The 21992-nt window shown below is 43.0% G+C and overlaps 3 protein-coding genes across 4 annotated transcripts; all 3 read right to left on the bottom strand.

Annotated features, from left to right (window-relative positions):
• Nucleotides 1–541: 541 nt before the first annotated feature.
• Nucleotides 542–3891, bottom strand: LOC111963176 (gap junction beta-4 protein-like). The gene is made up of 2 exons (XM_023986448.2): nucleotides 3802–3891; nucleotides 542–1715 (listed from the first exon to the last, which is right to left on the bottom strand). Exon 2 carries the CDS (start codon nucleotides 1581–1583, stop codon nucleotides 759–761), a length of 825 nt encoding a protein of 274 aa, XP_023842216.1. The 5' UTR covers nucleotides 1584–1715; nucleotides 3802–3891; the 3' UTR covers nucleotides 542–758.
• Nucleotides 3892–6381: 2490 nt separating this feature from the next.
• On the bottom strand, nucleotides 6382–11025 carry LOC111963177 (peptidylprolyl isomerase E (cyclophilin E)). The gene is made up of 10 exons (XM_023986449.2): nucleotides 10923–11025; nucleotides 10488–10586; nucleotides 10269–10312; nucleotides 9816–9842; nucleotides 9581–9662; nucleotides 9383–9486; nucleotides 9150–9273; nucleotides 7348–7533; nucleotides 7063–7205; nucleotides 6382–6943 (listed from the first exon to the last, which is right to left on the bottom strand). Exons 1-10 carry the CDS (start codon nucleotides 10951–10953, stop codon nucleotides 6875–6877), a joined length of 909 nt encoding a protein of 302 aa, XP_023842217.1. The 5' UTR covers nucleotides 10954–11025; the 3' UTR covers nucleotides 6382–6874.
• A 545-nt stretch (nucleotides 11026–11570) lies between these two features.
• LOC111963178 (polyadenylate-binding protein 4) lies at nucleotides 11571–20320 on the bottom strand. 2 transcript variants are annotated; one of them, XM_023986452.2, is made up of 15 exons: nucleotides 20263–20320; nucleotides 16449–16642; nucleotides 16242–16357; nucleotides 15055–15194; nucleotides 14797–14891; nucleotides 14496–14633; nucleotides 14229–14324; nucleotides 13855–14124; nucleotides 13513–13603; nucleotides 13213–13338; nucleotides 12954–13087; nucleotides 12706–12796; nucleotides 12387–12517; nucleotides 12172–12276; nucleotides 11571–11968 (listed from the first exon to the last, which is right to left on the bottom strand). In XM_023986452.2, exons 1-14 carry the CDS (start codon nucleotides 20303–20305, stop codon nucleotides 12175–12177), a joined length of 1767 nt encoding a protein of 588 aa, XP_023842220.1. In that variant the 5' UTR covers nucleotides 20306–20320; the 3' UTR covers nucleotides 11571–11968; nucleotides 12172–12174. The 2 variants fall into 2 exon arrangements, with proteins under 2 accessions (XP_023842220.1, XP_023842219.1); XM_023986451.2 differs by having other exon boundaries at nucleotides 19689–20289.
• Nucleotides 20321–21992: the final 1672 nt, after the last annotated feature.

The raw sequence follows: 21992 nt of genomic DNA on the forward strand, positions 1-21992 counted from the left end.
ATAGCAATGGTAAAGTTGTGAGGTGTGGTAGACAGCGAACAAATAACTTGAGAATATATCACATTGCCCAGCCCTGGTGCGAAACTCTGCTAATGATGGATGTTTTATTTAAAGTGACTCAATTCATTTCATTATTTTATAATCAAATTAAATTGGTCACATGCGCCGAATAAAACAGGTGTAGACCTTACCGTGAAATTCTTACTTAAATGCCCTTAACCAACAATGCAGTTCAAGAAATAGAGTTGAGAAAATATTTACTAAATAAACAAGTTTAGAAAAAGTAACACGATAAAAAGGCTATATACAGGGTGTACCGGTACCGAGTCAGTGTATTSGGGAGMGGGGGGGGGGGGGGTGCACCGGTCATCAACACAAAGGTAAGTAAACAATGCCTACAGGAGGAACAATAAAGAACTCTGGCCAAGTCTTGCCTATCCAGAAGAGAAATGGAAGATATTTCTCATTGCCTCCAGACTCGTTATTCAACTTCTTTACATTCTCTCTTTTTGGTGTGTCATCATAGTGGTCTTTCACTTGTGGTCAGACTCGCTCAGGTGGAACAAACTTGAAACCTTTTTTCAATGCTGAATTGAATGTCATTGAGAAAACAGAAAGGTGTTCATGTATTTTTTTTGGCCAAAAATATTTTCTAAATGTAAAAGTAATCAAAAGTATCTGTAATCTGATTACAATATTTTTGTTGGTAACGTAATTGATTACTTTTATTTTTTTGTAATCAGGTTACATGTGACTGATTACATGTAATCAGTTACTCCCCAACCTTGACTATAAGATGGGGCTGAGGCATCCTTGCTGGGCAACTTTAGAGAGTTGGACTCTATTCGATTCTTGCCACCGATCACCAGAGAGGTAGCCATGACCACCTGGCGTGACTGGATTGTGGAGTTGCGTGATTGGTGCATCTGGATGAAACACTCTTTACATCGTTTCCCCACCAGGTACAGGATCTCGAAGAAAGATAGCAGGATACAGGCCAGGCTGGTGACCACCATGAAGATGGTGAAGATACGCTTCTCTGTGGGGCGAGAGATGAAGCAGTCCACCTTGTTGGGACAGGGCTTCTGCTCACACTTGATGAGAGAGGGGAAGTCATAGCCCTCATAGATATGATAAATTAAATACACAAAGATGCCGTCCACGGCTATCTTGAAGATCAGGGTCAGGACGTAGGTCCACCACAGCCCCCCGCGCTTCTTGCCGGTGTTCTTGTAAAGTTTCCGACAGCCCTCGCCATATTTGAGCGTGTGTTTGCGCTCACGTTCATCTCTGTAGGCCACGTGCATCACCACCATGAAGGAGGGACAGGTGACAAAGATGAGCTGCAGGGCCCATAGGCGGATGTGGGACACAGGGAAGAAGTGGTCGTAACAGACGTTATGGCAGCCAGGCTGGGCCGTGTTGCACTGGAAGTCCTTCTGCTCGTCCCCCCACACCTTCTCTGCCGCCACGACAAACACCATGACCCTGAAGAGGAAGACAACGGACAGCCACACACGGCCGAACGCTGTGGAGTACTTGTTCACCCCACTGAGGAGGCCCTGGAGGAATGCCCAGTTCATTGGGAAGCTGACTCACAATCTACCTCTCTGACGGAAGTTAAGATGGAGGATGGTGTGAGAAACCCTTTTCAMTTGAAAACTGTTGGTTGAGATCTCAAGTCAAATTCTGGAGTGTTCTTTACTTCCAGCCATCTATAGAAAAAGAGAGAGGGAGTAGGGGGAAGAGATGGCGTTTGAGTATGAGTGAACAAAACATAACTGGTGTTTTTGTTTTTCCCCCAATGATTTACAGTACCAGTCAAAAGTTTGGARACACCTACTCATTCAAGGGTTTTTCTWTATTTTTACTATTTTCTACATTGTAGAATAATAGTGAAGACATCCAAACTATGAAATAACACATATGGAATCATGTAATAATCAAACCATCTCAATTGGGTTTAGGTCAGGTGATTGTGGAGGCCAGGTCATCTGATGCAACACTCCATCACTCTCCTTCTTGGTCAAATAGCCCTTACACAGCCTGGAGGTGTGTTGGGTCATTGTCCTGTTGAAAAACAAATGATAGGCCCACTAAGCGCAAACCAGATGGGATGGCGTATCGCTGCAGTAGCCATGCTGGTTAAGTGTGCCTTGAATTCTAAATAAATCACTGACAGTGTCCCCAGCAAAGCACCACCACACCATTACACCTCTTCCTCCATTGCTTCACGGTGGGAACCACACTTGCGGAGATCATCCGTTCACCTACTCTGTCTCTCACAAATAAACGGCAGTTGCAACCAAAAATCAGACCAAAAGGACAGATTTCCACCGTTCTAATGTCCATTGCTTGTGTTTCTTGGCCCAAGCAAGTCTCTTCTTATTATTGGTGTCCTTTAATAGTGGTTTCTTTGCAGCAATTCGACCATGAAGGTCTGATTCACGTAGTCTTCTCTAAACAGTTTATTTTGAAATGTGTCTGTTACTTCAACTTGTAAAGCATTGATTTGGGCTACAATTTCTGAGGCTGGTAACTCTAATGAACTTTTCCTCTGCAGCAGAGGTAACTCTTGGTCTTCCTTTCCTGTGGCAGTCCTCATGAGAGCCAGTTTCATCATAGCGCTTGCTGGTTTTTGCGACTGCACTTGAAGAAACTTTCAAAGTCCTTGACATTTTCCGCGTTGACTGGCCTTCATGTCTTAAAGTCAATTCTCTTTACTTATTTGAACTGTTCTTGCCATAATATGGACTTGGTCTTTTACCAAATAGGACTATCTTCTGTATACCACCCCAACCTTATCACAACACAACTGATTGGCTCAAACGCATTAAGGAAAGAAAGAAATTCCACAAATTAACTTCCACAAAGGCACATCTGTTAATTGAATGCATTCGAGGTGACTACCTCATGAAGCTGGTTGAGAGAATGCCAAGAGTGTGCAAAGCTGTCATCAAGGCAAATGGTGGCTACTTTGAAGAATCTCAAATATATTTTGATTTGTRTAACCATTTTTTGGTTCCTGCATGATTCCATCTGTTATTTCATAGTGTTGATGTCTTCACTATTATTCTAAAATGTAGAAAATAGTAKAAATAAATTAAAATCCTGGAATGAGTAGGTGTGTCCAAACTTTTGACTGGCCCTGTATATATTTAACCCCCGGGCGCCGAAGACGTGGATGTCGATTATGGTAGATTCAGAGGGGTTGAAACTGAAATGTACAGAAGACCCATTTCAGTTGAATACATTCAGTTGGACAACTGACTAGGTACATTATTCCCATTTTTTATTCACCCATAATTGGTTTTCCCCTGTGTAAAATTCTCAATAAATAGGCCTAACTGGGAGCTATTTTCACACTTACCGTCTTTTTKAAAATGAGATGGAATGATGAATAATAATGTGTATGTATCAAGGATACCGTCTTTTTAAAAATGAGATGGAATGATGAATAATAATGTGTATGTATCAAGGATGGCAAAAGCCCCCATGTCCTAACAGTACAAGACAAGATTCCTATTTAGTAGCAAGTTAACTATTGCAAAATAGCAAAATAAATGTTCAGAGTAGGTCTTAACACGGACAGGCTATGCAGCAACTACAGTACTTTATTCCCCAATTGTTTCTTCTGTTTATTAGTTCGCTGAATAATAGAGAAAGAATAGAGAAAACATTTCCTAAATMCAGTCTCTTCAACCAACGAAAAATAACCCAAACATTCTCTATCGTAATGTAATAACCTTACACTACTAGTATTGATACACAGGTGGAAATGTAAACAAATCATGTACTTACACTTCAAAATGTCTATGAGAAAAGGACCATAAACTCAGTCGGGGAAGTTGCAGTCCGTATAGGAACGGAGAAACACCCTTTGAATGCGACCCCACCGATGAAAATCGGTTTCTCAACGCAGGAGTGTGGGTGGAGCAGTCACACATAGCGATGTTGTCGTGCAACAATGAACTTGTTCAGGTGTGGCGGGTGGGGCTCGTGAACCATGCAGATGAGCGGTTTCACGGGCCATTTAAATGTACAGAACTACAATATAAACATGCATTAATTTAAAATATTTTACTGAGTTATCAGTTCATTTCAGGAAATCAGTCAATTGAAATAAATGCCTTAGGCCCTAATCTATGGATTTCACATTACTGGGAATAAAGATATGCATCTGTTGGTCACAGATACTTTTGGTCAGGTAGTGTATGTAGACACCTGCACATCAAACATCTCATTCCAAAATCGTGGGCATAAATATGGAGTTTGTCCCCCCTTTGCTGCTATAACAGCCTCCACTCTTCTGGGAAAGCTTTCCACTAGATGTTGAAACATTGCTGCGGTGAATTGCTTCCATTCAGCCACAACAACATTAGTGAGGTTGTGCGATTAGGCCTGGCTCAACAAACCATTTCTGTTTGGACTTTGCTTTGTGCAGGGGGGCATTGTCCTGCTTAAACAGGAAAGGGATTCCCCAAACTGTTGCCACAAAGTTAAAAGCACAGATTCGTCTAGAACAGGGGTACTCATGTCTTATCCTACGAGGTCCGGAACCTGCTGGTTTTCTGTTCTACCTGATAGGTAATTGCACACACCTGGTGTCCCTGGTGTAAGTCAGTCCCTGATTAGAGGGGAACAAGGYAAAAAATGCAGTGGCACTGTCTTTGAGGTCCAGAGTTGAGTTTGAGGAGTCTAAAATGTCATTGTATGCTGTAGCATTAAGATTTCCCTTCACTGGAACTAAGGGGCCTAGTCCGAACCATGAAAAACAACCCCAGACCATTATTCCTCCTCCACCAAACTTTACAGTTGGCACTATGCATTGGGGCAGGTAGCGTTCTCCTGGCATCCGCCAAACCCAGATTCGTCTGTCAGACTGCCAGATTGTGAAACTTAATTCAACACTCCAGAGAACGTTTCCACTGCGTTACGCCACTCCAGCCGACACTTGGCATTGCACATGGTGATCTTAGACTTGTGTGCGGCTGCTGGGCCAAGGAAACCCATTTCATGAAGCTCCCAAGGAACAGTTCTTGTGCTGACGTTGCTTCCAGYAGCATTTCCAGAGGCAGTTTGGYACTCAGTAGTGAGTGTTACATATTTACGCGCTACACGCTTCAGCACTCGGCGGTCCCGTTTTGTGAGCTTATGTGGCCTACCACTTTGCGGCTGAGCGTTGTTGCTCCTAGACTTTTCCACTTCACAATAACAGCACGTGCAGTTTTCCCTGCGGCAGCTCTAGCAGGGCAAAAATTTGACTTACTGACTTGTTGGAAAGGTGGCATCCTATGACAGTGCCACATTGAAAGTCACTGAGACATTCTACTGCCAATGTTTGTCTATGGTGATTGCATGGCGGTGTGCTCGATTCGATACATCTGTCAGCAACGGGTGTGGCTGAAATAGCCGAATCCACTAATTTTAARGGMTTTCCACATACTTTTGTACAGTGTACATTAGAAAAAGTAGGGGCGTGGATCAGAAAACAAGTCAATATCTGGTGTGACCACCATTTGCCTCATGCTGAAAGATGAGGTGATGGTGGCAGATGAATGGCACGACAATGGGCCTCAGGATCTCGTCATGGTATCTCTGTGCATTCAAGTTGCCATCGATAAAATGTAATTGTGTTCGTTGTCTGTAGTTTATGCCTGCCCATACCATAACCCCCCAGCCACCATGGGGCACTCTGCAACGTTGACATTAGCAAACTGCTCGCCCACACCACGCCATCTGCCAGGTACAGTTGAAACTGGGATTCATCCGTGAAGAGCACACTTCTCCAGCGTTGCCAGTGGCCATCAAAGGTGAGTATTTGCACACTGAAGTCAGTTACGACGCCAAACCGCAGTCAGGTAAAGACCTTGGTGAGGACTACGAGCATGCAGATGAGCTTCCCCGAGACGGTTTTTGATAGTTTGTGCAGAAATTATTCAGTTGTGCAAACCCAGAGATTTATCAGCTGTCTGGTCTCAGACGATCCCGCAGGTGAAGAAGCCAGATGTGGAGGTCCTGGGCTGGCATAGTTACACATGGTCTGCAGTTGAGGCCGGTCTGACGTACTCCCAAATTCTCTAAAATGACGTTGGAGGTGGCTTATGGTAAAGAAATGAACATTCAATTCTCTGGCAACAGCTCTGGTGGACATTCATGCAGTCAGCATGCCAATTGCATGCTCCCTCAACTTGACAAAACTACACAATTTAGTGGCKTTTTGTCCACAAGGTGCACCRGTGTAATGATCATGCTGTTTAATCAGCTTGTTGATATCTCACACCTGTCAGGTGGATGGATTATCTTGGCAAAGAAGAAATGCTCACTAACAGGGATGTAAACAAATTTGTGCACAAGAGAAAAATAAGCTTTTTGTGCAAATTGTAAATTTCTGGGATCTTTTATTTCAGCTAATGAAACAATTTACATGTGTTTATTTTTGTTCAGTATAATTTGGACTGGAGCTGCTGATCATAGGCTTTCATTTCAGACATTTTATTTTTTTAAATTAGGGAGAAAATACACAACGAAAAACATTCYAATCTAAAACAGGTCAATTTTATAGTGAGTAGATGTTGGTACAGTATTGTGAAATACAACAAAAACGTTTCATTTTACATCTGGAAAACGTGAAATTGACACAGAAGCTGTTCATGTTCATTATAAAAAAGTGTTTGCAATATTTACATCACAGAGAAGGTGGAACCAACAGGAACAATCCATGTACAGCAGATGAGTCATGGGCATCTGCAGTACATGATACCACATTTGCCCTTTTAACAATTCTGCAGTCTGACACTGCTCATTTTTCTCAAACATTCAGTCACACACAGAGCTACACAAACATACAACAGTCACTCTTCTGTACTTCAACTCAAACATACTCTCCACAGTCTGAAATGATCACTTTTTGCTTGGGCTTGCCTTCTTTTGTTCCTTGTGCCTGTGGGGACAGAGAAAACATGACATGAGTCTTAGTACACAACTTCTTCACAGTCTAACCACCTTTAGGACCATTCTTCCCCTTCACCACCTCCATGCATGTCCCTCCCCTCCGCTTACCTCCATGGCTTTGACCACCTCCATGCCCTCCATCAACTCTCCAAACACCACATGTTTGTTATCCAGCCAATCCGTTTTATCACAGGTGATGAAGAACTGAGAGCCGTTGCTGTTTGCTCCAGAGTTAGCCATTGAGAGCTGACCTATTACACACGAGAGGGGAGCATTGTGATCAGAAACCATATTCAACCAAATCTGCGTATGGCAATGCCTCRCGTGCACTTCCTCACCACTCTACACATTAATTCACAGACAGACTGCCATTTAGACCTGGACGTGTCTCACCTGCAGCAGTGTGTTTGAGGACAAAGTTCTCATCGTCAAACTTGCGCCCGTAGATGGACTTGCCCCCAGTACCGTTGTGGTTGGTGAAGTCTCCTCCCTGACACATGAACTGAGGGATGACGCGGTGGAAACTGCTGCCTTTGAAGCCAAAGCCCTTCTCATGTGTGCACAAGCAGCGGAAGTTTTCTATAGGAGATATCAGGGCGAGAGGGTTGGAGATTTTAGGGGATGCTGCTTCTATTTAACAAGCATACAATACTTCAGACTAGCTGCATGTTTCCTGCTTTACATATGAGCTCTGCTTTGATACGTCCTGATACCCAGTCACTTCACCRTGCCTTCAGAATGTATTCATACCCCTTGACCTATTCCACAATGATGTTAKAGCCTGCATTCAAAATGTTTCAKATTTATTTTTTTYCTCACCCATCTTCACACAATACCCCATAATGACAAAGTGAAAGTGTTTTCAGAATTTTTGAAACACAGAAATATCTAATTCACATAAGTATTCACACCCCTGAGTCAATACTTTGTAAAGGCACCTTTGGCAGTCTAAGAGCTTTCCACACCTGGATTGTGCAACATTTTCCCATTATTCTATTCAAATTGGTTGTRGGTCATTGCTAGACAACCATTTTCAGGTCTTAGCATAGATTTACKAGTAGATTTAAGTCAAAACTGTTACTCAGCCACTCATGAACATTCCCTGTCTTCTTGGTAAGCAACTCCAGTGTAGATTTGGCCTTTTGTTTTAGGTTATTGTCCTGCTGAAAGGTGAATTAATCTCAGTGTCTGGTGGAAAGGACACTAAACAAGGTTTTCCTTTAGGATTTTGCCTGTGGTTGGTACCGGTACCCCGTCTATAGACTTGTTATTATTTTACTGTGTTTTTTTGTATATCTTTTTTTTTTGTTTTTTACTTTAGTTTATTTAGTACATATTTTCTTAACCGGTAAGCATTTCACGGTAATGCCGTTGTAGTCYGCGCATGCGACAAATAAAATGTGATTTGATTTAGTTCCATTCCGTAGATATTTTTGATCCTGAAAAACRCCCCAGTCCTTAACAATTACAAGCATACCCATAACATGATGCAGCCACCACTATGCTTGCAAATATGGAGAGTGGTACTCAGTATTATGTTGTAATGGATTTGCCCCAAACATAACATTTTATATTCAGGACAAAAAGTGACTTGCTTTGCCACATTACTTTAGTGCACTGATGCGAACAGGATGCATGTTAGGAAATATTTGTATTCCGTACAGGCTTCCTTTTCCCTGTCAATTAAGTTAATATTGTGGAGTAACTACAACGTTGATCCATCCTCAGTTCTATCACACCCATTAAACTGTAACGTTTTAAAGTTACCATTGGCCTCATGGTGAAATCCCTGAGTTGTTTCCCTCCTCTCCAGCAACTGAGTTAGGAAGGACGCCTGTATCTTTGTAGTGAGTGGGTGTATTGATACACCATCAAAGTGTAATTAATACCTTTACCATGCTCAAAGGGATATTCAATGTCTGCTTTTTATTTTTACCCATCTACCAATAGGTGCCCTTCTTTGCGAGGCATTGGAAAATCTCCCTGGTCTTTGTAGTTAATCTGTGTTTTAAATTCACTGCTCTACAGATAATTGTATGTGTGGAGTACAGAGATGGTGGTAATTTATTATTATTGCATACAGAGTGACAAATACAATTTTATTTGAATATCCCTAAATAATCCCTGAAGTCTAATGATTAAGTGTTCTATTTTCAGAAATGTTCCTGGTACTTTATAACGAGGAGCATGGATACCTGCTGTCATAGGAACAATGTCTGCTCGGAGCAGGAAGCGCAGTCTCCCTGCTGGCTTGTTGCCAATCTTAATGTCCATGTAAACCTGGGGGTTCGTTCTGCCCTTCTTGGCCGGGGGCTCGCCCTGCAATCAATGATAATATATTATTGTGTCAGGCTTTTAGATCATAATATGATACTATGCAACGTACWACACTCACAGAGAGACAGGCTGGAACACACAGTCAACTTACATCTGCTGTTGTTGATTTGGCTGATTCTCCAGTGGACTCCGTAACCTCAGCGTCTTCGACAGTCGTTCCCGAGAACTTCTTCAGCCAATCATCATCCGACCAAACTGAGGAAATGGTATACAGTTAGCAGTTTTACCACAWCTAAAAGCCATGGGACAGTTTAAAGTCTTTATAGAGAGACTACCGCATATCATTCACCTGGACGAGAAGAGCCCTCTTTGATCCTCATAGGTTTGGCAATGTTGACCCGGATGGTTCTTCCAAACAACTCCGACTCATTCTGTCAATAAAACAGAGGGAAAACATGCATCAATGAGAATTGTCCAATACCACAGCTTTTAAACTGTCTCYGAGTACAGACTACCAAAACAAGGGATAATGCAAATCACTGTTAGTTAAACCAATTTGACTTTAGTGGGAAGCAAACACTCACCATGTTATCAATAGCAGCTGCAGCATCCTGTGGAAGATGAAAGACAAGAACAGCAAACCAGTACAACACAATCACCATGATGACTAATGACCATCCACCATAACCCCTAGATTAGGATGTTAGGTGACGTGAAAAACAACGAGCGCAATGCTAGAATTCTACAAAACACAGAGGTGATCAAATCAATTTTCACTAAACTTGTCAATAATGTGGTCATCAAAATACATAATAATCTGAAAACATGAATGTGGACGTTGTTAACCATGTCTAAAAATCACAATACTGTACGATATGATATTTACGTGAAATGACCCTAAATGTATGTAAAATCGTTTTTAAAGCATACCGCGATCCATGCTGAACCTGAACCGGTGGAATGACKTCACATTGATAACTAGCTAGCATCTCCAACATAATTTTGTATACTTGCATTGAGGTTTTGATTAAACTTACCTCTGCCAATTCAAATTCAATGAAGGCGAATCCTCTGTGCTTCTCTGCAAAGTAAACAATAACATGAGACATTAACGTCTGCTCTAAACTTCAGGGTTTCATCTACGGACAGTAGCAGTTTGTTSCGGCTAAGTAGACAGGACGGATAGATTACTTTCTTTTTACTGATTCAGCTGATCGTTTATGCCAAATTTGAATGGTAAAGCTATTTATTCTGACCTGTTTCATAGTCTATTGGAATCTGAATGTCTGTGACATCCCCGAACGGAATGAATGCCGCGTGCAGCACTTTTTCGTCCACCTCCTCTGTGAGACCACCTGTCAACACAACAGGCACACACAATCAAGTTAGTTTARTATGAGTTGATTCAAATCAGATAAACGGTCTTTCAAGCTTTTATAACGAAAGGTGTTCATATAATAACACGAATGGGGCATTACAACAACCAATAGCTTGATAGACGTTAAATTGCTAACGTTAGACACACTTGCTGCCTGCAACTAGCGAACTTTATCTAGCCAGCTTATTCYCAGACTGGTCCACTTTACACGTAAATAATTTGTAGCTTAATTGCCAGGAGATTACTAAAATATGTTTATTTCAACTACACAGTAACTACGTACAAAAACTGTTGRAAAGAGTAGCCAACTCACCAACATACAGCACTCGTTTGGTCGCCGCCATCTTGTAAACTTTAACCCTTGAACCCAACAAGACTCGTGATTGGTGCGTTACAACCAAAGCCCACCTCTCTGGTGATTCACTTTTGAGCTCCGGCGCCACCTGTCTTTTCCATTTAAAAATGATCGCTCAATCTTAACCAGTGGGACTCTCCAAAAGCTGAAATCTTATACCTCAACTCAAAAACAGATAGTACTTTTATTTATTTTTTAAATCACTGTTGCTGGCTAGTTGGTATAATAGTGGTCTTACTTCTCAATTCCCCAAACCTATTTCTTTTTTTATGGTCCTCAGTTCCTGCGAAGGTACCTAGTGTTATTCATGTAACATTATTAATGAGCTTTTTGGTTGTGAAATTAATGAATAATTTGATCAATAACCAATAATCTAATCTTTATTCAATGTTTCACTTGAGCAATGGAAATGTGTACACACTAGGCCTTTTCACACTGCATTATTCTTAGCTCCGGGTTAAGACGCCCTGAACTAGTTTATCCGGTTCAAACAAGCATTTGTTAACCTAAGATTTAGCCCTGGGGTAATGTGCAGTGTGAACACGCCTACTATGGGGCTATGGCAGTATGCAAACTATTGTGGAAAAGAAAGACAAACATTGTAAATTTGATATATTCATCCCTTTATTGAGAATACCATATACCACACCACCCATGATAACATGATGGGACGGAGGAATCCAATTGTCCAAATCAAATCATAAAACTTTCAAACAAAGAATAAGAGCAAAGCAAATTTTCAGAGAAAAGGGGTCTGTCCTGGCCACAAAATAAAGGGCCTTAGTTGGAAGTTTTGCTTTTGGTAAAGTTAAAATGTATTACAGAACTAGACAAATTAAGTAATGTAATCTTTAAAAAAATATTTAAGTATGTTTTTAAAAGATTTTTTCTATTTTTTTCAACCTTGTTTTTATTTATTTTTGCATAGGATTTTGTAGAGATGACCCGGGCATTTGAAGCCAATGTAGTGATCTCTTCCCATCTTTTTCTCAGTTGATTGTGTCCTGGGGGGGGGAACACAAAAAGCATTGGATAAGAAATATGAACCCACTACAATTGAACTAATCAAAAGCATTGGATTAAGTTCGCAAATCTATACACCATTATCAGTGCTAGGGAAAAAGCTCATGCTTCGGCGATATCATAGCTCACATTTTCTCATCTATTAACAATACTAATCTAACAAACATTTAGTAAGCGCTCTTACACATCAGGAAGTAGAGGCAGCAGTGGTTGTAGGGATGACTCCCACTTTCTGCGTGGCATCCTTCTTTGCCTGGTGGGCCTGCAGAACGGCAACAGCCTCCTCCACCTGCACAAACACACAGAGAAATAGGAGAAACAATTAGAGCCTTAGCCAACACTATATGACCCTAGATCCATTTTTATGATCTTATCCTGATATTATCCTGTTCCTGGTACCTTGGAGCGCAGGGATTCGTGGGACTCCAGCATGTGCAGCAGCTCAGAGTTGTCAATCTCAAGCAGCATCCCAGTGATCTTCCCTGCCAAGCTGGGGTGCATGCCCTGGATCAGGGGGAACAGGCGCTCCCCTGAGAGAGAGACAAGAGACAGGGAGGGTTAAGATTGGTTTTCACGGTTTCAAATGTTACTGTATAATTGCACCTTATTGCAATGATGTTCAAAATCCCRCCAAAGGGTCTAGACTCTAGATTCTAGAATTTGGCATTGAACTTCCAAGGACCAATATGAAACACCACCAATCTGTTCCAGAACTCACCCAGCATCTGCTTCTGCTCCTGAGGGGGTGCAGAAGCCAGCATGGAGGATGTGAGAGGCTCCTGACCCTGCACATGTACAGCTGGCTGAGCCTGAGAGGAGGAAGACGGGCAACAAAGGGGTTAAAACAAGGGATTGATGGAACAGAAAAATAGTGGAAGGGAAAATAGAGATTTGAGGGACGAGAAGAGATGAGGGATGAAGGAGGCAGCTTTAACTATGCAAAAGATGGAGGTTGGTGAGATTTACCTGCTGTAAGGCGATGGGCTGCACCACTTGGGGGTTAGTGTTGCGTATGCTGGTGGCGTACTTGTAGGGTGGCATGGCACGAGGGGCAGGGACTCCCATGGAGGGACGAGGACCCATGGCCTGGCCAGCACCTCCTAATGGTAGGGATGACACATAAGGACATATGATGAGCCAGTATATCAAGTTTGATGAGGTAATATTTCCACCATGTAAATTATAATCAGTGGCTATCAGATATACTGAGGGAATCCAGTCTTACCAACTCTTTGAGCTCCAGCAGGCCCCATGCCTCGTGGGCCCTGGGCGCTGGCGTTGGGAGCCAAGTGTCTCAGGTTGGCACGTGGACCAGGCTGGCGCAGGGAGTTGGGCATCCCCTGGAACCCACCTAGAGAGGGGGGGGGGGGGGGGGGGCAGGGTTACTATTGGACAACAGTTCAAGTCATCATAATATGTCACTAGGACATATAGTACGTTAATAAACATACCCTGCATATTTAGCCTAGATATATAGCCCATGATAAATGTAGTTATTATGTATGATGTCATCTCTAACACTCACCTTGGCCTCTGCCACCCTGCTGCTGCCAGCGGGGGTTGGGCCTCATCTGGGTCAGCTGATTGGGTGCATAGTAGGTGGTCCTGTTTTGGCCCTGGGACGGACGGACACACACACACACACAGAGTTAATGACAGAAGTGTAACCATGTATGCAATAATGTCGCACAAAATTAAAGTTCTACATCGTGCTCTATGTAAACTGACTCACTTGTTACAGTGCCAATCATCTTACTGGCATTTGCACAGCAGTATTTATCATATCAACTGTCAGAACCTTGACATGGCTTTTGTGAAGGGCATTTCCAGTAAAGCCCACATAACCCTCTCTCCCTCCCTCACTAACCTGAGGCACTGCAGGCATGAAGTATCCGCTGGCGGGCTGGAACTGGTTGATGATGGCGTTGGCAGGCATGGCCCTCATGCCAGTGATGCGCTGCATGTACTGGTTAGTGAGGTGGGCCTTGCGCTCTTCTTTGCGCTGAGCCAAGGCCACGTAGAGGGGCTTGGAGCCCACAATGCGCCCGTTCATCTCAGTCACAGCCTTGGTGGCCTCCTCAGGAGAGGAGAAGCAGACYAACCCAAAGCCCTTGGACCGCCCCTCCTCCAGCATCACCTGCAGCAAGAGAAGCCGTGTTATATCGGGATAACACACTCCAAATACACAACTGAAAAGAGTAATTGTGGTGCACTGTTTTGMCTTCTGCTGCACTCTCTCACTTTGGCACTGGTGATGGACCCGAATGGGGTGAATTCCTTGCGCAGTTTCTCATCGTCTATGGTGTCATCCAAGTTCTTAATGTAAAGATTAACGCCCTGAAACCAGAAAAACACTCATGACCACAAACATACATACATACTCAGCCTGGCTTGTTCCCTTAATGGATAGGTACTATGAAACAAGATGTCAGGTTGATTAATGGCATTTGGTTGRAATCAGTGTTCAATTAGACATAGTGGTGCCAGATGAGTGACATGCTAGTTGACCTGGTAACGGCTGATCCTCTCCTGTTTCAGCATCTCAAACTTCCTCTTCAGCTCCCCCTGCCGTTCAATCTTCTTCTGAGCGCGTCCCACAAACACAGTTTTCCCATTGAACTCTTGGCCGTTCATCTCCTCACATGCCTGAGTAGAGATCTATGTGTTACAGCCAGTCTATATGCCGTAAACCCATAAGTTAACACAATGTGATTATTCGTACGATTGTCTCACTTAGTCTTTTTACACCAACCACGAAAGCCTGCTGACTTGTTTTGACATGACTGTTGTTATGAGGGTATAATAGTACCTTGTTAGCATCCTCGTGTTTCTCGTAACTCACAAAGCCAAAGCCTCGAGATTTGCCACTAGGGTCGGTCATAACCTTCACACTGAGAATTCTACCTGCAGGGAGGAAACAAGAACAAATGGGACTCAGCTATATGCGTTTTGAGAAATGCAAGTGCATGTCTAGTTTCCTTGAAAAGATTGCAAGACAAATATGTGATAAACAAAAACGGCTCCACTAATAAGCAAACTCARGCGGTTTGTTTCAGGCACAGCTTACCGTATTGGTCAAACATTTCCTTTAGCTTGTCATCATTCATGTCGTCTCCAAAGTTCTTGATGTAGACGTTGGTGAACTCCTTTGCCTTGGCCCCGAGTTCTGCCTCCCTCTCCTTCCGAGACTTGAAACGTCCAACGAACCTAAACACCACGAGAGAGCAATGACAACTCTTGTAAAACGGTCCTGAGCAGGAGGGAGAAAGGGACTGTGATCCGTCTCTTATCTTTTTCATCTGAGATTCATGTTTTCACAGCACTGACATTGAGGAGTCCCAGACTYTTAAATGGAAGGAAGCACTTTGTATAGGACAGCAGCACAGTGAGTCAGTCAAGGACCTCTCAGGAACAACATTGAACAAACTTCTTCTTGCACGGTTTATGGCACCACAATCAGGCAAACTGAGCATTCATGCTATACACCCAGAACACACCAGACACAATGACGTTTCCTGGTCCAAGACTTGAGGCATGGAGGGACAGAGGTCCATAAAAAGGAAAGCTGAGGACCAAACTAGGTTGATAGATCATATTCCTCTACTCAGACTGTACCTTGTTATGCAGACCTCTCCCAATCTGGCTCCAGTATTGCATTCCTGCATTCGCTCCATCACTAAAACACACAAGCGTGGTTACACACACACACACACACACACGACAGGCAGGTGGACGGGTGGACAAACATACAGACAGAAGGATGCTCAGCTGACACATGGAGTGAGGTGACCACAGAGAGTCGAAATGTGTTGTTGTATAGGTTTAAAGGCACATTTCCCTGTAAGCACTGCAAAAAACATTCACTGTTAGTTGTGTAATTCACACAAACCACACAGAAAGACAGGGTGTATGGGGACAGTGTGAAAAAGAGGCTCGTTATATGCATCTACAGCAGGGATGGGCAACTTTGATGGGAGCGGGGGCCACAAAATAAGATAGATCTTCGGGCCTGTGGGCCGCCAGTTGCCCATCCCTGATCTACAGGTTGCTGTTCCTCTGCTAACCTCACCTTTTGCCGTGTCACAGTATGGGCCAACAGATGAACTACTTCAGACTCCAACCYTGTACAATCCTCATCAATATCCTAGCTGCCCTTGACTGATCTAAACTGTCAACTTTCTATACAATGATATAACTCCAGTTCAGCCCCTTCCCTACACCTCCCCACCCTCTRTTAGTTGATCAGACACTCACACCTTGCGGTCGTTCAGAAGCATGCCGTTCATCTTTTCAATGGCGCGGTCAGCTGCGTCCTGCGTCTCAAAGTGCACAAACGCATATCCTTTGGATCCATTCTCATCACACACAACCTGTTTGAGAGACAAGTTGATGCTGTTTTTTAAAAAGTACACAAGTCTATGGTCATACAGATGTCTATGGTCAGAAACACTGCAATCTTACTTTGCAAGACAGGATGTTCCCAAAGGCAGAGAAGGTGTCATAGAGTGCCTTGTTGTCGATGGTCTTGTCCAGGTTCTTGATGAACACGTTGCCCACCCCAGACTTCCTGAGTGAGGGGTCTCTCTGTGACCACATGATTCTGATTGGCTTCCCTTTCACCACATCAAAGTTCATGGTGTCCAGGGCTCTCTCGGCTAGAGGGGAGAGGTCAGAGTGTTAACTTACATCATGGAGCCAAAAACATATCAGCCACTGTGTACACCACCAAACACCATGTTGTTTATGCTATATAGTGCTCACTTCAAATCATGCACACCGCACCATGCTGCATGCTACACCATACGTACATCTCCCAAATCATTCACACTACCACATTGTGTCGTGATCAAGTCATGTGGTCAGGAAAAACTACCGGCCCTAGTTTATTGCACACTTTCAATTAAGAAACCATGCTACTATTGGATTGTCCGAACTACTACACCATGTGGCTATGGAGTCTGACCTCCGCCTGCCACCACACTGAGCAGCTGTTGGGGGGGGGGCAGTTGGGTAGGCAGGAGCACATGGCGCTAACACACAGACAAATGGGACCAGAAGTGCCACAAGACATAATAGTTGATTCACCCTCTCATAATGAATAGATACAATGGCAGACATATAGTGCATGTACAGATATAATTCAGTGAGGCAAATGGCTCTTAAACTTTACATTCTCTTATAGGTTCTCCAATAAACACCAGCTATTGTATTATTTTTCATGGTCCATACTACCTATGCCAGTGTGTGTAACTTTGATTTACGTTTCCAGATCTGCCTATCATGATTTCTGTTGTGCCAGTTCTCATTTTCCTGCCCCCTCTCTCTCATGTCCATCTGGGTACACATGCCAACCAGAAAGCTCCCCTTTGTTCCTGTCACTCCACAGCAACACACACCCGGGCTTTAGAGCTAAAAATGTCTGTTAAACAAAACGAAGCTCCCTTGCGTCTGCTGGCATCAGCAGTTTGCTGTGCAATTGTACTTCACACAAACCAACTCAGAAGGTGTGTGACGGTCACCCTGTCTGTCTAGTTCTGGAAGGTTCCCATGGCCATGCTTGATGAAAGAACATGAGCACCATGTGGAACTGAGATTGCTCAATGGATGAATAGCAGAGATAAACATGGTGAAATCAAATAAGAGGTCAAGTGAATGTGACACACAAAACAAGTGAACTTCACAGGTCAGTGTGAAGATATTATACTGTAAATGTATTTTGTCATACAGCTGAAAACTGGATAGTTTATTCTAGGCGAGGCTGGTAGCCACCCTAATGAATTGTCAAACATTACCCTTGTATGAAGACTTTAAAACACTTTAGATATTATAGGCAGGCAACATTTGGACTGCCTGAGAGAGCGACTATATTTAGAGGGGTCCTGAGAGGTATGTGCTGGTGTGGAGTGAGAGTTTATTAATTCTCTTCCATTGATGGAGGGAGACACATTCAACAAGAATGTTCAGATGAGCAACCCCAGGTCTTGCAACTATTTACAAATGCAGCTGTGACATGCTGAAACCCAAGTGGAGACYGTCAGCCACAGCTAGTTTAGTCACATGAAGGAATACTACTTTCCTCAAATATGTGGTTGTAGTTGTAGGCCTACATCTGTGGTAGTTGTACTACACTTTTACTTCCTGACATGTTATATTGATTGTGTATGGTCATAAAAGTACAACCTTCAGGTTACATTGTGACCACAGAGTTCTCTAGCTACACTGAGTCAGATATCTGGTGGCAGGTGTGAAATGAAAACAGCCCCATAGGTCCACACTGTTTAACCAGTTGGCAGACACACTGTCGTAGAACAGACCCCATATGCTACAGTTCACCCTAACAAATACATGATTCTACTGCACATAATAGCTCTACTATGGACAATTAAAAGAAGAGTGATTGTTGAATCGAGTGGGAAATCAAAGAGTGCAAGTATATGTTAAACGTTCAGATTTCTTACAATAGGAGCAGGGGCTTGGATACAAATGTTGGAAATTCCTCCTGTGTACCCTGCAAGCACGTACATTGTAAGCCACTACGACCTGAGCAAAACATCACAGGTCAACATGTAGAGAGAACATGGAGGTGTTGAGAATGACACACTTCAACATTACTCAAGAAATCCAACCAGAAAAAGGTGTTGAATCCACAAGAAAAGTTTCAGCAGAATTGTATTCGCAGAAGCAATCTATTCCGACTTATTCTCCTCAGATCAGATGACATCACATGATCCCCAGAAAGCAGGGAAATGCAAGTTAGGTCGTGTTCTCCTGCTTAGACATTTCTGACGCATGCCAGATCTTACAACGCCTAGATAGGTATTTTAGGTATCAGCAAACCACATGTTTTAGCACTCTGGTGCCTGACTGCACAGTCAATAAAGTGGTACGCAATTAGTGCAACCTCTAATCATTGGGAACGTGGCCTTACTGTTCAGCTGGGCCGTTTCTTCCTCTCTCTGTCTGTAAGGCAGCAAGGACGATATTGGGAATTAATTTCACTACAGAACGYTTCCCTTATGGCCCTTTAAATAGGAGCAGAAATGGGTCACTTTGGGTTAGGCACTGTGGAGCAGTACTCTGGCGCAAAGCTGCAGCCACCCGTTCAAAGGTAGAGGCACAACACAGACAGTAGGCTGGCTACAACATATCCAAAGCAGGAGTCTTGTACATGGCAAAGCAGGAGTCTGGAGCATATCCTGGTCAATCCTCAAACAATGACACATTGAAGTGGGCCACCATCGCTATATGGGTCAAGAGATATTCCAAATGTTGTACTTCTCCACTCACCAGAGTTAGTCCATGAAGGGCAAAAAGCATTGAGTCCATACTGCATGTATTAGTTGTCTGATTCACTGTGCCACGCATGGTTCAGTGCAAGTTGTATMGAAAACATTCTCMCCCACTATAGTTTTTCATTCATTCRGTTACTTACAGAGTTGGGGCTTAGCCTACACCTCTTAGATTGCCTGTGTATCGGTATGTTTCTATTATGTCGTCTGGAGGTAACCACTGAGTTCTAGACAGGTGTGAATGCTGTAGATACCTTTAACAGGAAATCACATCACAACTGATTTACACAATAAAATCAAGATGTGCTTTACATTGTATTCTCTTTAAGACGAACTGTTGACATGCTCAAATAAATCCAACATCCAAGCAACTCTTTACGCCGTTATTTTGGAGGCATGCTTTATTGCTTACCGTCGGTGGGTTGCGAGAAATTCACATAGGCATAACCCAGAGAGCGTCGGGTGATCATATCACGACATACTCGAATAGACAACACCGGTCCTGCTGGGCTGAATTTCTCATACAGCATAGCCTCCGTGATATCAGGGTGCAGATCGCCAACATAGAGAGAAGCCATTGGATAACTCCCTGTAGTCTCTGTGTTCATTTCTTGGAGTGCACAAAATGTATGAATTCTTCCTTCGCGCTATAATCACGGGAATTGTTGATAAGAATTGTTCCCCGGGGCCGAATCTGTGAGTAAAAACACTCAGAATGCGACTTGTGTTCAGATCTAAGTTTCAAGACTCGCAGACAAGGAAAAGTGACAGCTAAAAACAGAATGGAATCTCGGCGTATTCTCCTGATAAATATAATTGTCTTAAACGTCGGGTTAAGCCCGAGGCCTCCTGTTAACACAATTTAGCGACGTATTTTTATTTTGTATATTACGGAAYGCCTATTTATTTTTAAGATTTTATATTTTGTATTTTTTATATTTTTTTGTTTTTTAAAGTTGTTAAAGAACGGTGAGTTAGACACTCACGGTTGTTTTGTGGCCGGGGAAAGAGACTGCGTGGGAAAAGCATGGTCACTTTATAGACAGTGCAGTGCGCAGAGGAAATAGACAGGGTCAAACTTGGAATAGAAAAAAACCTGTGCATGAGGTGTAAAAGGGAGAGCGGCGGGTGTACGGTCACAATTACCCACCACAGATCCCTACAGCGACATCTGGGTGTGACTACGTGGTCATTATAGCAGGGGCCCGCTATAGTGTGAACGGGCCAAAAACGCCTGAGTTTTAAGGACAAGAGAGAATATTTTGGCCAAAGTTACACATTTAAATTGAAAAAGTGGAGTTCCAATAACAGAAACTGCTAAATTAGTTGCAGTGAGTTCATTCAATTATACAAATGTATAAACATGTTCATTGACTACTCCACCTTGTTCATTGGACTAGGCTACTCTGCCTTGTACAGCTCCCTAAATAAAAATTACAAAGAAAAACAGTTATGAATGAAAAACCATTCAGTGGAAAAAAGTCTAACTAACTAAAGGATACAAGTGGCATGAATAAATAAAATGGAACCTGTCAAAACTACAAATGACCTCATCAGATCCAGGAGAGACAACACCAGGTTCCTCTGCCCAGCCCTCAGCCTCTTCACTGGGAACCTCTTCTCCATGCCAAAACTCCTGATCCCTGGTTCCTTCACTCTAGGCCTCCTATCCTCATAAATCTGTGTCTGAAAGCCGTCAGCGGCTTGGGACAACTGGAGCTTAGTGTGGACCACAAACTGGGAGTCTGTTGCTTTGGTCACCAACTTTTCAGTCTGCTGGCTCCAGACCCCATCAATGGCAGAATTCAATAGAGGCTGTCTAAGAGAAGACAATACATTAAAATAAGCCTGAAACATGAATGGACTGTCAAGTCCTAGAAGATTACTATACAGCCATGATAGTATAATCACATTAAGACAAGTAAAATCATAGATACTGACCAATGAGTAAGTTCTTAAGAGCCTTTACACCTGGAGCCACAGCAGCTGCACACAACATCCCCACTAAGCTTCTCTCATCTGTAACAGATTGGTCACCCATTAAAGCTAAATGTTATAGAATAAATCATGTTTCCCTAGCCCATGCCCAGATACCTTGATTTGATCTTGTTGCAAGACTTAGCATCTGGAGACACCATGGTTAGAGATGATCACACTGCAGTGCACATAGATCTAGGAAGGACAGATTCATTCAGAATGGAGTCTAATTTAACAGTGTCCCCTTTATCATGACTCACAGTTTATCACATTCACAGCAAAGCCCCAGCTCTTGTAGACTCCAGTCTAGTGAGCTGGTGTTGAAACAGGTGTAGTGGGACTCACCTCAGACCTGAGATAGAACAATATTGTAATTAACAACATCCAACACCCACATTACTTAAACACAAATGTAGAAGCTTTGAAACAAACCTGTGGCATGAAGGATATGGGCAGTACAAAAGCAGACAGCCACCAGGTGGGTTCCTAGGGCTTAAGTGGAGGACATTGGAATAGGTCTCAAATCCATTGTGTGTAGTATGTTATACACATCTTGAAATCATGAAACTGTCATGACGTTGGCCTGTTGGTGAGGTMTTCCCCCTTTCCTCTCTCTACTCTACAGATGTGACTCTTGGAAAGCCCTTTGTTAACATAGAGTCTGTTAACTTCTTTATGACAGGGGGCAGCATTTTCACTTTTAGATGAATTGCGTGCCCATAGTGAACTGCCTCCTACT

This window comes from Salvelinus sp. IW2-2015, linkage group LG4q.2, assembly GCF_002910315.2.
Source record: "Salvelinus sp. IW2-2015 linkage group LG4q.2, ASM291031v2, whole genome shotgun sequence".
Lineage (NCBI taxonomy): Eukaryota > Metazoa > Chordata > Actinopteri > Salmoniformes > Salmonidae > Salvelinus > Salvelinus sp. IW2-2015.

What these genes read in the sequence shown, in the direction of transcription:
- LOC111963177 (XM_023986449.2), bottom strand. Translation starts at nt 10,953, where the DNA reads ATGGCGGCGACCAAACGAGTGCTGTATGTTG. An exon ending in TTGAATTTGAATTGGCAGAG is followed by an intron (nt 9,843 to 10,268) that starts GTAAGTTTAATC and finishes CATCTTCCACAG; the next exon opens with GATGCTGCAGCTGCTATTGA. An exon ending in AGAGGGCTCTTCTCGTCCAG is followed by an intron (nt 9,487 to 9,580) that starts GTGAATGATATG and finishes CCATTTCCTCAG; the next exon opens with TTTGGTCGGATGATGATTGG.
- LOC111963176 (XM_023986448.2), bottom strand. Translation starts at nt 1,583, where the DNA reads ATGAACTGGGCATTCCTCCAGGGCCTCCTCAGTGGGGTGAACAAGTAC.